Source organism: Sporobolomyces koalae, assembly GCF_050403365.1.
Source record: "Sporobolomyces koalae JCM15063 DNA, S_koalae_JCM15063T_v1_ctg24, whole genome shotgun sequence".
NCBI lineage: Eukaryota > Fungi > Basidiomycota > Microbotryomycetes > Sporidiobolales > Sporidiobolaceae > Sporobolomyces > Sporobolomyces koalae.
In genome coordinates, this window is record NW_027481747.1 from 1 (window position 1) to 13,360 (window position 13,360).

General features: G+C 54.6%; 3 protein-coding genes across 3 annotated transcripts; 2 read left to right on the top strand and 1 right to left on the bottom strand.

Moving 5' to 3' along the window:
• Positions 1–5,567: 5,567 nt before the first annotated feature.
• SND3 (Snd3p) lies at positions 5,568–6,856 on the top strand (the record flags this gene model as incomplete). Its single annotated transcript, XM_076679532.1, has 6 exons — positions 5,568–5,618; positions 6,059–6,169; positions 6,239–6,295; positions 6,372–6,470; positions 6,543–6,629; positions 6,701–6,856. 6 exons carry the CDS (start codon positions 5,568–5,570, stop codon positions 6,854–6,856), a joined length of 561 nt encoding a protein of 186 aa, XP_076533254.1.
• A 181-nt stretch (positions 6,857–7,037) lies between these two features.
• Positions 7,038–10,945, bottom strand: JCM15063_005399 (uncharacterized protein; the record flags this gene model as incomplete). The annotated part of the gene is made up of 11 exons (XM_076679533.1): positions 7,038–7,709; positions 7,776–7,973; positions 8,043–8,129; positions 8,200–8,337; positions 8,409–8,724; positions 8,795–8,886; positions 8,953–9,110; positions 9,183–9,362; positions 9,427–10,315; positions 10,380–10,503; positions 10,572–10,945. The coding sequence occupies 11 exons, from the start codon at positions 10,943–10,945 to the stop codon at positions 7,038–7,040; spliced, it is 3,228 nt and encodes a 1,075-aa protein (XP_076533255.1).
• Positions 10,946–11,047: 102 nt separating this feature from the next.
• On the top strand, positions 11,048–13,232 carry JCM15063_005400 (uncharacterized protein; the record flags this gene model as incomplete). The annotated part of the gene is made up of 5 exons (XM_076679534.1): positions 11,048–12,121; positions 12,194–12,368; positions 12,436–12,521; positions 12,667–12,909; positions 12,990–13,232. 5 exons carry the CDS (start codon positions 11,048–11,050, stop codon positions 13,230–13,232), a joined length of 1,821 nt encoding a protein of 606 aa, XP_076533256.1.
• Between the last annotated feature and the right edge of the window lie 128 nt (positions 13,233–13,360).

A 13,360-nucleotide genomic window follows, 5' to 3' on the forward strand; every position in this document is an offset into this window, starting at 1 on the left:
ATTGAGTTCGGACAAGGTCTCCAGTTCAAACCTGGATGTGATCATTCTTTTTGCTGCTTGCTATGTGCAAAGATCATCAGCACTCCTCATAGTGATGCAAGCCCTGCTCATCCTGATTGCCTCAAATGAGGTGTTCAGTGCACTTGTCTGGCCAGCAAGAGTTTGCTTTTTGGAATACTGGTCTGTGGAGCAACTGATAGGGAATTCAGAAGTTCATGCAGAGGAGCTTGCAAGGACATCCAGTCTCTGAACTGCCCCCTTTTGGCGGAAGAATAGCACTCCAGAGCATCTGAATCAAATTCTTTGTCAGGGAACTCTAGGCCCAAAGGACAAGGATGGCAAGCTAAAAGAATCCAGGCAAAGGGGCAGGAATAAAGGGGAAGACAGGGATCTGCTGGCAGAGGCCAAGGGATGTCAAAATCAAGGACAAAGACGAACGTGCCGTCAAGGACAAAACACGAGGTCAAGCGCAACAAAGTCAAAGACAGATTCGAAGTTGTACAGAAAGAAAGCAACAAACACAGACCATTCATACATTCATGGAGGGGACAGAAGCCAGACAGATAATCAAGTCGACGCAACAACAAGAGACAAACCAGACAAGGAGGAAGCCAGGTTGAGTCAATGGCCATTGAGAGTTTGGAAAAGGCAGTGGGCAAAATGGCAGACAAATCAGGAGCAAAGACTCACAAATCCAAGATCCATGAATGCATGTGCCGCGCGCATGACAAGCGCTGGTTGAACACGTGAACCTGAAAAACCCAATAGTTTGATCTGAGGGCTGGGATGCGGAAGATGTGTGAAATAGGGGGGGTTGACTTGCGTTTGTTGCGACCCCAACTTGCCCCTCTGGCAACGAGCTCTATCCCACGGAACCGCAAGGAACATAAGGCGCCATGAGAATTGTATGCAAGCCCGCTACGCCCTCGCTCATTGACCAACAACCCAGTGTGCAGGTCACCGCGAATTTGCAGCAAGATTCACTGACTGGCCACTAGGCAACCAGTCTGGCCTGGGGAGTTCAGCCTGGCTTCGTACGTACAGTCAAATCGCACCGTGAAGCCTTCAGAAGCAATTCAGTGTGATTACGCTCTGAAATGATTGTACAGAACCAAGCTTGAAAACCTCCCTGCAAGGTTTGCACCACCCACGAACAAAGCCCTGACCCACTCGTCCTCGCTCGCCTGACGCCTTTATCGACTATGTCCGAGTCCCAAACTCACGGAGACCAAGTTGCCGACCTCAAGGCGCAAGTCAACGACTATCGCCAGCAACTGGATGAACTCCGTCAGCAACTCGCCACCCTCCAAGCCAATCCTGTGGAGGAGAGCAAGATCACGCCCCCGCATGCGATTCAAGGTGAGATTGGCTTGGAGGGTGGCGAGTTGCTGACGGAGTTCATCCAGTTGCTGGCAATAGTCGTTGACTTGAGCAGTGAGTTCGGCAACTTGCGCTTCGGGAGTTTGAGATTCGGACATGGTCGATAACGGCGTCAGGCGAGCGAGGATGAGTGGGTCGGAGGCGGCAATAGAGCGGCGAGGTGACGAAGTTGCGGTCAGGAAGGACTGACGATCGGAGGCGTCGCAAGTCGAAACGGGACGATAGGACCGGAGGGTCAAAAGACGGTGGCGGTTGAAAGAAGAAGAGGAGGACGAGTTGGTTGAGGAGAGCGAAGTGAGAGTAGAGTCGGTCGAGGTAGATTCTACTTCAACCTCGTCGGGGTCGTTCGACGAAAGAGTGGGGGAAGGAGGAGCGGTAATGGTGATGGAGCTGCTGGGTGACAAACTCAGACTAGGGGCGCTCAAGAGGGGGGGAGGGGCCCAAAAGAGGAAAAACTTGCTCGACTGTTATGATAAAAAAGTGCAAGGCGCGCCAAGATCCGCTGGTGGTAGGCGAGGATCGATTGGGCGACTAGCGATAAGGCGATGGGGAGACTCGTCAGGGACACCAAGCCGTGAACAGTGATCCGAGACTTGCATTCCGAGAGTCCTGAAGCAGAGAAACCTCGAGAGAGATTCTTCCTTCGATGGACTTACATACGAAAAGCGAGAACGGAGATAATCGGAGATGACCAAATAATGCTTGAGAACATGCAGGGGTTTGAACCTCAGACCTTGTCTATCATGCAATCAGTGCAAGGTTTGCACCACTCATGAACAAAGCCCTGACTCATTGTACCAAAAGGAACCAGTTTGAACTCCCTCCGCGCTAGTTTCTCCCAAGCCTACCATCACCCTCGACAGCGGAGCAAGCCATGCCATGTGCGGCGACCGGTCGCTCCTCTCCGATTTTCGATCCTGCTCGCCTTCGACCGTGGGGGGAATCACGAGCAAAACCGGCCTCAGGGTCACAGGCGTGGGATCGCTCACCATTCGGCTCAAGAGCGGAGAAACTGTGCGGGTCAACAAGGTACTCTTCGTCCCTGGGATTTCGAGAAACCTCCTCTCAACCTCCCAACTCTTTGATCTTCACTCGATCACAACGAAGTTTGAGGATTCGGCGACCCTTACTCGCAACGGGACAGTCATCGCCACCGGCTCCAGAGTTGAAAACAACCTTTACCAACCGATGGGGTGCTTATTCCTCCCATCTCAGGTGCGTCTGCTCTCTCCATCTTCGAGCCCCTGAATGTCGACCAACTTGGACATCGCCCTCAGCGACCTGATGGAGAGGTGCGCAAGACGGCGGTGCCAGGTGGTCAACCCAGGTTTGGAAATGCTCGAAGCGAGGAGAGCAGACGCATCTGAGATGGGAGGAATGAGCACCCCATCGAGTTGGTACAGGTTGTTTTCAACTCTGGAGCCGGTGGCGATGACTGTCCCGTTGCGAGTAAGGGTCGCCGAATCCTCAAACTTCGTTGTGATCGAGTGAAGATCAAAGAGTTGGGAGGTTGAGAGGAGGTTTCTCGAAATCCCAGGGACGAAGAGTACCTTGTTGACCCGCACAGTTTCTCCGCTCTTGAGCCGAATGGTGAGCGATCCCACGCCTGTGACCCTGAGGCCGGTTTTGCTCGTGATTCCCCCCACGGTCGAAGGCGAGCAGGATCGAAAATCGGAGAGGAGCGACCGGTCGCCGCACATGGCATGTATCAAACAGGAGTTTATATGTGTGATATTGTGATCGGATAAGATGCGCACTGGCGATGGATTAACAACAGCCCGACTTGGAGGGCATGCAAGGACAACTGTGGGAAGTCTGAATCCTTGCACTCCCTCTGTTTCCTGCAGGCAAGCCCAAAAGTACTGCTTCTGGAAAAGATGAAGACATACCTGGATAGTAGAACCAGAGTAGACAAGAGCGACCAAGCAGGAAAGCTGTCTTCTGCCAGGGGTACATGACTTCGGCTATGATAGGGGTACCTTGTCTGCTGTCGGGCATTTCTTGCCTCCTTTTCATAGTATTGCGCTCTCTTCCTCGCTTGTCGTCTGAACAGTGTCCCAATGCAAACACCCGCCAGCTCACTGTTTTCGTTTTGGCCGTAGCAAGACAAGGTGTGAGTTTTGCTCAGATAAGGTGCACTTTCCATCAGGCCACAGCTCAAGCCTAGTTCTTTTAGAGTAGGAGGTAGAGGATCCAGTCTGAGGGATATCTGTCTGAAGTAAGATGCGGCATGGAAGAGAGTATTGAGAAAGAGCGCAATATTGTATTGTAGATAAACAAAAGGCATCTTTGGCCACCAAGCAGCAGATCTTTCTACTTTGCGTAGTTGTTGCCGTAGACAGCTGCTGCACCCCCCATTGCGGTTGCCGCTGACTGCTCACCAAGGCTTCTGGCTGACGGCGGAACCAAATGACCAGGAAGAGAGACAGACCACACTGCACTGACACACTGCATTTGGCAAAAAGGGGGCACCTAGCCCTGGACATATCCGACAAGGATGCGAAGTCGTACAGAAGAGGGAAGCTCGAGGGGCATGATACGACGAGAGAGCGTCCGAGCGTAACCTCAGAGTTTTCTCTGAGCGTGTCGGTATGAGGGCACGGCAGTGACGATTATATTGCTATGTTTTGATCGATAGACATACAAGCTCGGTTGATCTAGTTGGTTATGATGCAGACCTAATACTCTCACAAGTTCAGTCTGATGTCGGCGGTTCGATCCCGCCACTGAGCAGTTCATCTTTTGCAACTTTTTGCGTCGTTGCCGTCCTGTCTGCCGGCAGATTCCTCAACCAGCGCTTGTTTTCACCTCGACCGTGGTACTCTGAGAAAGCGCGAGCACGTCCAAGGAGCGTGTCGATCTTTTCAGGATGTCATCGCCCTCAAATAGACGTCTGATGTCGCCCGATGTTACCGCTGCCCGCGCTGCTCTATTTTAGCTGCAAGCAGTTCTCGACGCCGTGAGGACGAAGGAGGATGTCGAAAAAGAAAAGGGTTGTCCTTGTCCTGCTGCAAAAAGATGATCACATCCAGGTTTGAACTGGAGACCTTGTCCGAACTCGATGTTAAGGACACGTGATGACCAACTACACCATGCGACCGTGCTTCATGTCGGCACAGCTAAAAATGCAATACATAGCCAAAAAGGCTAAGCTTTCGCCCCGAATCGCTGTGGATTTCCCAGCCGATCTCGCATCTTGATGAGATCCGTATGCCCAGCTGGAGACAGCTCACATTAGCTCACAGTAGGATACTTGGCGGGACCATAGCCTCATGGCCTTGGGAAGCACAGGAAGATCCCGGTTAGAATACCCGGCACTCTGTCACACCTGAAGATAGTCGGGTGCACGATCTGGCTCTGCCTCATTCGACCTTACGGCTGAGACTGACACAAAACGTGGTAACCAGGCTTCGACAAAAAGAGAGATCTGCCCCCACACAGGATCGAACTATGGACCTTTCGCTTACTAGGCGAACGCTCTGCCACTGAGCCATAGGGGCTGATGCACGGGCCTTGCCATATTAACAAATATGATCCACTTTGTCGGCTAGCCGACCATCCATCGGGTTCAGCTCATCACTCTGAGCGCAGCCATGGTCTAGATTCTCGAAAGAACGTATGCTTACCGCAAAAAGGAGAGCGAATGGTTGACCTGTGAACACCGCCAGGGGTAGCGGAGAAAGAGAGCAAAAATCTGACCCGCGGTCATCGAAGAAGAACGACCGGCACTCACAGGCTCTGCCACGCGCGTGACCGCACGTCATGATCAACATGCGATTCAGTGCCAAAAAGGTAACGACCAGAGCAGGATTTGAACCTGCGCTCTGAAACAGAAACAGATGAGAAGCGTCGAGATTCTAGTCTGTCGCCTTAACCGCTCGGCCATCTGGTCAAGAAAAGCATGTCTACAATGGGCAAATTGGGGAATAGATAAAGACAACACAAGCTAGCCACATTCCAATCCTTCTTGTCCGACGCTCGCCCTCCGCGGGTGCGGCTTATTGATGCTCCTGAGAGCCGACGATCTTGGCAGAGAACAGCTGGTGCTGGGCAAGCGGGATCTGAAGACCTTCGGATCGCGTCTTGCGATATCGCTCCGGTAGATTCACTTGTTATAAATACCTGCACCAATCCCCCTTGCCTCCAACTCCTCCACCGCGACAAGTCTTGACAACACGCTCGCCACAATGCCTAACCCCGCCATTACCAACCTTATGGTCTCCCTCGGCGCGATGCAGGTACGATTGTTCCGTGGCATTCTCGACCGATTCAGCCACATTCGGACCGGTCCACACGCACGCCCGGTCCCTCACGCTTCGGCGCTGTTGAGCGTATTGACATACGGAACGCTGCAGCATCTGGCACAGGCGACCTGTGTATCGCCAAGAAGGCAGGCAGCTTGCGCGTTCGATGTGAATGTAGGAAGATTGCTGAAGACGTGGACATGAGGATTCGTGCACATGCTGTCTCAGCCTGACCCGGCGGCCGAGCGTATTTGCATTGTCGTACACCACCTTTCACCCGAGCAGAGAACATACGAGACTGACGATGTGGTGTTACCTTTGCTTCTCGCATGTTCCCCTCGTGTTCCACCCCGCCATAACGCCGATATTACGCTACTCCTGACCGGCCCATCCACCTACATCATCGTCTGCCAACGATGCTGTTCATCAATTAGATCGCGCGCAAGATCGATTTCGAGGATCCTCAAGTGCTCATCTACGTCCGATGCCTCTACGTCGGCGCGCAGCTTCTCTCGCTCGGAGTCTACTACTACGCCACTCTCAAAGTGAGTAAGAATGTGTCAATACGGCGAGAGTCCCCGCGTTCTGACGCGAAAATGCGCCTCGGCCAACAGATTAAACAGAAGAATGACCTCAAGGTCCTCAAGTACACCGAGCCCGCGAAGCCGATGGTCAGTACTCACTGTTCTGCCCTCCCTTGCATCTCCGAGGAGTATAGCTGATCATTTTGTATACTTGGAGTGATAGTCTGGAGATGGACCGACCACCGTCACTACGACTGTCCGCGACTACGACTTGTCCCAGGCCTCGTCGGCCGTTCGATCCGTCCTTGTCGGTTGTGCATTCGTGAGTCAAGTATTGACTGGATCTTCTTCACAAGTTACGAGTCGATTGAGGATATCTTGATGGGACAAATAGATGGCGTTCATGCATCTCTACATGAAGTACACTCAGCCGCTCTTCATCCAGGGCATCATGCCTCTCAAGTCCCTCTTTGATGCCAAGGTACGCTCGCGTCTCGTTCTTCTGCTAGTCTCGTTGAGCCTCGACTGACTCACACGATTTACGTTGCGCAGATCCTCAAAATCCACCTTTTCGGCCAGGAAGCGACTGGCGACCTCAAGCGTCCCTTCGAGGCACCTGCAGGAATGTTCGGAACCCCCGCCGCTTCCACCGCGGAGACTGAGACGCCCGCAGTTGAGGCCAAGAAGGAGGCCAAGAAAGACAAGTAGACCCGCCAGAATTCAAGCGATCCCATGCATTTGTAGCACTCGTGACATCCTGTGCTCAACAAATCGCATGGTTTATGGAAATGCATCTCAGGGTAGTCTCGACGCAATCACCTGTGTCGCTCTCGGTCTCAAAGCTTGCAGACAAAGTTGTCCTTGCTCTGCCGCCGAAGCTGTCGACTGCCTACTCGCTTTCGTATTCGAAGCCATACTCATCGTCTCCGCCCTCTCCTACCTCTTCAACCTCGCCTCCATTCTCTGGATCCTCCACTGCCACGGTCATTGTTTCGTCGTTCGCCTGGCTTTTTGTCTCGGTAAACCGCACGGGATCCGACCCACGGTCAGAATGCTTTGTGGGCCTGTCTGCCTCTATGCGGTTGTCTTCCTGTGCAGTTGGCGCAATTGCCTCCTCGATCATCGGTCTGTTCTCGTATTGGTTTTCTTCGGCTTCCTCCTCCTCGCTGTCCACGTCAAGCACCAGGTTTTGCTTTGCCCTGAGGGCGCTCGCTCGTGTCGGCCGGGGATTCCTCGCCGGCACGCCCGACTTGATTGTTGGGCCGATAACGCGCAAAGTCGCTCGTTGGCTTGAGTCGGAATGTTCCTCTAGAGCAGCGGCATGGTCATCGATTGCGGAAGGGCGCGTTATTCGACTCTGTCTCGAAATACGGGCACTGCGTTTGCGAGGTGGTGGGCGATCATCGTCACCGTCAGGTAATTCCGAAGATAGCTGCGATGAAGAGTCTGTTGACGTTCGACGCAAAGCTCGCTTGTGGGTCTTCGTACGAGCAATTTTGGGTTTCTCGGAACTGTTGATTGTCGTAGTAGGCGAATGAGAAGCAGAAGCGTTCGCTCGAGGCTACACCCCACAGTTCTCGTGTCAGCCTATCTCACCTTTTCGTTTGTAGTCGCAAAAGAGACTTACGGTTCCAACTGCACTCGCAGTTGTACTCGTGCCCGTCGCTCCTTCTCCTACGATGCCGCTCTCAACATCCTTGAATTGTCCTTGTAGCCTCTGACGAATCCTCAAACCGATAATGAGCTTCTTCCAGCGTTTCATGACCCTGTCTTGCTGCTGCGCTAGAGATTTCTCCAGAGCCTGCTCTTCTAGGTTCGAGATTGCCTGCGATAGTGAATTCACTCAGGGGTCAATGCGATGCGCGATGGAGACGAAACGTGAAAGGCTGCACACCTGACGGAGCGTCTCCGCATGTTCGGCAGCGACGACGATACCGCTCATCGTCGGGTTGGCGCGTCTCTGCCTAAACTCGAAGCCGATCTGTCCATATCGCGCAAGGCATGAGTGAAGCGCTCGTCCTCAGAGAGCATAAAAATGGCGGTGAACTGACGATGGCTTCGGCAAAGTCTATCTGTAGCATTTTGGCGCATCTGACTGCAAGCTTTGAGGGTAGATGAACTGCACCTTCTGGCAGCATGGAAGGAACGAAGAGGTCTATGTTGCCGAACGAATTTTTAGGGACCTTGCCCTGTAGCAAGCAGGAGAATATGGGGTCAGCGCAGGCATTAGGAGAACAAGTAGAGCCTTTGCCAAACTTGCATCAACGACAGGTTCAGGTAGGTAAATCTCAGTCTGATCTTCACTGAAGAGAGGTTGATCATCCACTTCGCCGCCGTCAAGTTTGATTAGCTCCTCTCTCCGTTTCGAGTTGATGGTCACGGCGCGCCCTTTGACAAACTTGCGGGGGATCGCCCCTTCCACGATGCTTCTTCCGATGCGATACCAATTCTCAGTGGACTTTACGACCAGAACGGCGGAGCGAGCAAAGACGGGCGTGGTCGACTTGAACAGTCCGAGCGGTTTCGTCCCCGGAATCAAAGCTTCATCTCGATGCAGATGTTGTTCGAGAACATAGCTAGCCAAGACAGGAGAGGTAGATCAGTTTCGAGATCGTCTGAACGACTGTAGTCTGATCGACTGCTCACTTGGGATGGTTCTTGAAACCGCCGAACGACGTCGGGAACGGCTCGTTCCTCGAACGATTCCACAGCTCTTCCTCCTCGACCTTGTCGCGGTTCTGGTGATAGGGGATGACCGTGTAAGCTGTTGATATTGTTAGAGCTTCTTTCATCCGCGCACTCACGAGCTGATATTTTCGCTGCCAAGGCTCGAGAACTGTACCAAACCAGTCTTTGCCACCGTTGTCCTTCTTGGCTTTCGTACTGGTAGGGACGCGCAATTTAACTGTCGAATTGTTGTAGGACTTTGCGTAGCGCGGAGTTACATCGTGAGCAGATCCATCTGCAGACATCGAGGCCAACGGTCAATCTGCAGTGCGCGAAATCCGTCACAGAGGAGAGAGCGAGTGCGCACCTTCCTCAAACCCTACCACGTAGACGAGCGCGTTTCCGGCTCCCTTGGCCTTGCCCACGGGTTCCATTTTGGTCTTGCACCGCACAAGCTTCCTCGTCGGGTCGAGCGGGATCCATTCTTTCAGATAGCGGGAGTACGCCTCTGGCCATTGCGTTGGTGGAGAGAGCAGATCTTCTGGTTCTGGAAGGCGGTGACGATGATCAGACCATGAGCCGGCGCGAACTTCTCGGATGCAGATACGTACCCGGCGAAGGAGACTTCATGAGCATCCTCTCCTTCTTCCATCCGGCGAGATTCTTCTGATTCGACGAGTTTTTGCGCAAGTTGGGCTTTGGGATCTTGTAGTTGAGCTTCCCTCGACCATCCTGCCATCCGCTGTCATCGCTGTCTGATTCGCTCGAGGTTGTAGACCCCACCTCGATCGTCTCGATCGGGATCCCCTTGCCTTTCCTCGATGTCCCATTCGTGTTCCTCTTCCCCTTTGCCCTCAATCCCGTCGTATTTCTCGCAATTTTACCGGCGGCTTCGGCCTTGCTGAGTCCCGAAGCGCTGTCGCTCCTCCACTCCATTCCTTGAAGGCTGACGACCAGCCTTGCGGGAATATCGAGGCCTCTCAGTAGGGCGACAAACAGTTGAGCGGAGAGATCCTTCGAGCCTCTCAAGTCGGCTGCGGCCGTATACAGCGAGGCGATCGAGCTGACTGGCTCCCAACTTGCGGAAGAAGATTGGAAGGGTCGAAATAGACGCGCCGAGGTCTTTTGCGATGTCTTTCTCGATTGAGACGCGAGTCGTTTCTTCCTTTGCTCGGGAGTGAGTTGCTCCTCCTCTTCCCATGGGAACCGAGAGAATGCCGAGAGCCCTCCAGTGTCTTTCGCTTTCCCTTTCGCTTCTCTTCTCCGCAGAGCGTCCAGTTCTCTGTCCCAACTCTTGAGCTCGGTCTCGACATCCTGGATCGCTTTGCGCTTGAGCTCGCGACCTGCTGCAACGTCGAACTCCTGGTACCACCAGGATACGAGGTCTTTGAGGCATGCTTCAAACAGCCTCGAGCGGTCTCGCGGGTTGGGGTATTTCTCTCGAGTGATCGATACGAGTGACGCATGGAGGTGTGGTGGGAGCTGAGAGACGAGACGCGCCTGTGTGCGACCAAGGAGAGTTAGAATCGAGCGCTTTCGTGCCGAGGCGAAAGCGCTTAATTACCTGGAGCTCGCTGTCATTGAGCCAGTTGTTCCTGACCATGCCCATCGCTAGCAGCGTCATGACATGGACCTTGTGTCGCTCCTGTCGTAGCTGCCGCTCCTGAGGAGTCAGAGCAGTCGAAGCCCTGACAGAGATTCGACGCGGTCAACGGTTGACATCGCGTGCGCTCGACTCGAATTTGCAAAAGCTCACTTTTTCTTGCCTGGACCGGTGTGCTTGTCTCCAACCCTGCCTATCACGATCTCGAGGGCCTTGTGCGACCCGGCTGTCGTCGAGGGGTCGCCGTCGGTGGCTTCGACCCGGTGCCCCTGTTGCTCGTCTTGGTTCTGCGGGATGTCTACCTCGTCCCAAGCCTCTTCCTCTTCCGAATCATCTCCAGCAGCTCCTTCTCGACCGTTCGAATCGACCGAGCCCGTCCTGTGGTGCCTGTCATGCTTGTGCTTGTCTTCGAACGGGAGTTGGAATCGCGGCGTCGAATTAAGCTGCTGGATCGCTGGCGAAGGCGGCCCGAGTCGTGACACAAAGTCAGAATCTTCTGAAGCCGACGCGGTCGAGTAGCGGGGCATGTGCGTGCATAGATTGGAGAGAAAGGATCAGGCGCGCTTTCAACTCGCTGACATCACTCGAGGCTTCATCTGCTCCGCACTTCGCGTCCTTCGCTCCGCGGCATGAGCACGCATGGCAGGACATCGCCTTTCGAACGCAGCTCGATATCGTCACGCGCATCGGTGTCGCGTCCCCGAACGCCTTCGCTCGAACGCATCGCTCAGTTGAACGCGCCGAGAATCACGAGGCAACCTTCATCCGCGTCGTCCCTCCCTCAAGAGCAGGTAGCGGAGGCATCCGAAGCAGACGACCGACGCGCGGTCTCTCCACTCCCGTCGTTCCCGCTCACGCGTCCGACTTCGAGCTTGTCCCTCTTGAATCACTACGCGTCTCCGCTGCCATCCGCGACCAGAGCAGGCGACAATGGTCCGGTCATCACCCGCGTTCAGTCAATCATGGGAGAGCCGCCCGTACTCGGTCCTCGCGCGGAACGACCCGTTTCCCCGCCAACAACTACAGGCGCGCGGCCGAGCGTAATGGCGCGACAGGCCAGTCAATCCTCTCGCAGGCGGTACGACAGCGACTCGGACGCAGAGGAGATCGTCAGATCCCGCAGAGCGCCCTCTCCCGCTCACATGCGAGAACCTACGAGCGAGTCGACCACCGCGTCGTCGTTCAGGACGCACAACTCGACCGCCTGGAACGGCGGCTTCACTCCGAAAGCGAGTCAGGATCCCTTGATCGTCCATGCGCAGCGCCCGGAACTGCCTGCCGTCAACCGGATCGAGCCCGTCAATCCCTCACCCATCGCCACATCGACAATGTTGCCATCCACAGGCGCAGCTGCAGTCGCTCACCAGCCTGAGCAATCGCAGTCGACCGTGATACCCATCGCGACTCCATTCACAAAGATCCCAGGGACCCCGATCCGCGCGCCAAACTCGAACAAGCCGCTCAAGCGATACTCCCTACACGCGGGCTCGAATCGCTTCTGTCTCGACGGTCTCTGCCTCACCTCGGGCGACAATCTCTTGCCGTTTCTCGCGAGTACCTGCGTCGCCGTCGTCCTCCCCGCTTTGTGGCTCGCCTTTGTCGGGCAGGCCCTGTGGACCAACGAGCACGGCGGTCTCGGGAACGGCGGGAAAGGCGTCGTGATCGTGTTTGCGTACCTGATTCTCGTCATGTGGTCGAGTATGGTATGTCGTCGACATTCTGGTTCCCCTCGCTCGCTCATTCCCCCCACGTTTAGCTAACATGTGCCACCTCAGTTGAAAGCCTCGTTATCGGACCCCGGGATCCTGCCCCGCAACTTGGATCCCACACCGCAGCGTAAGTACGTCGAATCGGATGTCGTCGATCCGGTGACAGGCGAGAAGAGCGCGGGCAAGTTCGTTGCCGAACTCAAGTACCTGAGGGTTGGAGCTGGGGTTGTCGGTTCGAAATGTGAGGGGTTTCCTCCTTGCTCGACTTCCAACTAAGCCATCAAGCTGAGACACGGCGACGTGTTCAGGGTGCGAGACGTGCGAGATTTACCGACCACCTAGAACGAGCCACTGCCGTTTGTGCGACAACTGCGTCGAGTTGACGGATCATCATGTAAGCCTTGTTCGTGTTCTCTGCGAGTGAGGGATTGAACTAATATCTCCTGATGCGCAACAGTGCGCTTTTCTCAACAATGCGAGTCTACAGTTGCTGGCTGTCGACTTCGGTACCTACTGACGATGCGCTTTTGGAGAAACAGTGCATCGGTCGACGCAACTATTTCCCATTCTTGTGCTTCCTCGCGTCGGCAAACATCCTGCTCGTCTACTCGATCGCGTTCACGGCGTACTACATCTCGCTCACTCGGTCGTCCGCGACCCGCTGGGACTCGATCGGAGCGTACATTCTACTCGCGCTGCTCGTCGGATTCGCAGTCCCCGTTGCAGGACTGGGCTTGTACCACGCGAGACTGGTGTGGAAGAACCGCACTACCATTGAAATGGTGAGTCCACTCTGCTCTCCCCACGTGGAAAGACTCGTGTCGCGTATCTGATCAAGCCGTACAACCGGGATCTAAATCAGTTGCGACCGAAATCGTCACGAGGAGGTCTCAATCCCTCGAACGGAGAGGCTCTATCGAACTTGTTTGAGCTGTCCTCGCCTTCGAAGAACTGCCTCAACATCTGGTGTAGGCCGGGACTTGAAGTCGGCGGCAGAGCAGGTTGGAGGCAGCTCGCGCAGAGAGATGCGAGATCCGGAGCCGAGATTAGGGTCGATGCGGACGAGCTCGACCCGCGGAAGCACGAGAGTCGCTCCCACCGCTGAACTGTGATTATACCCATGAGCATACACTTGATACCTGTTATTCTTTGCTAGTATACCCCTCAGTACTATTTGCTGCCATGTCCTGCATTTCGAGTTTTCTTGCAAGTGTATTCAATCGAGAAATCTAT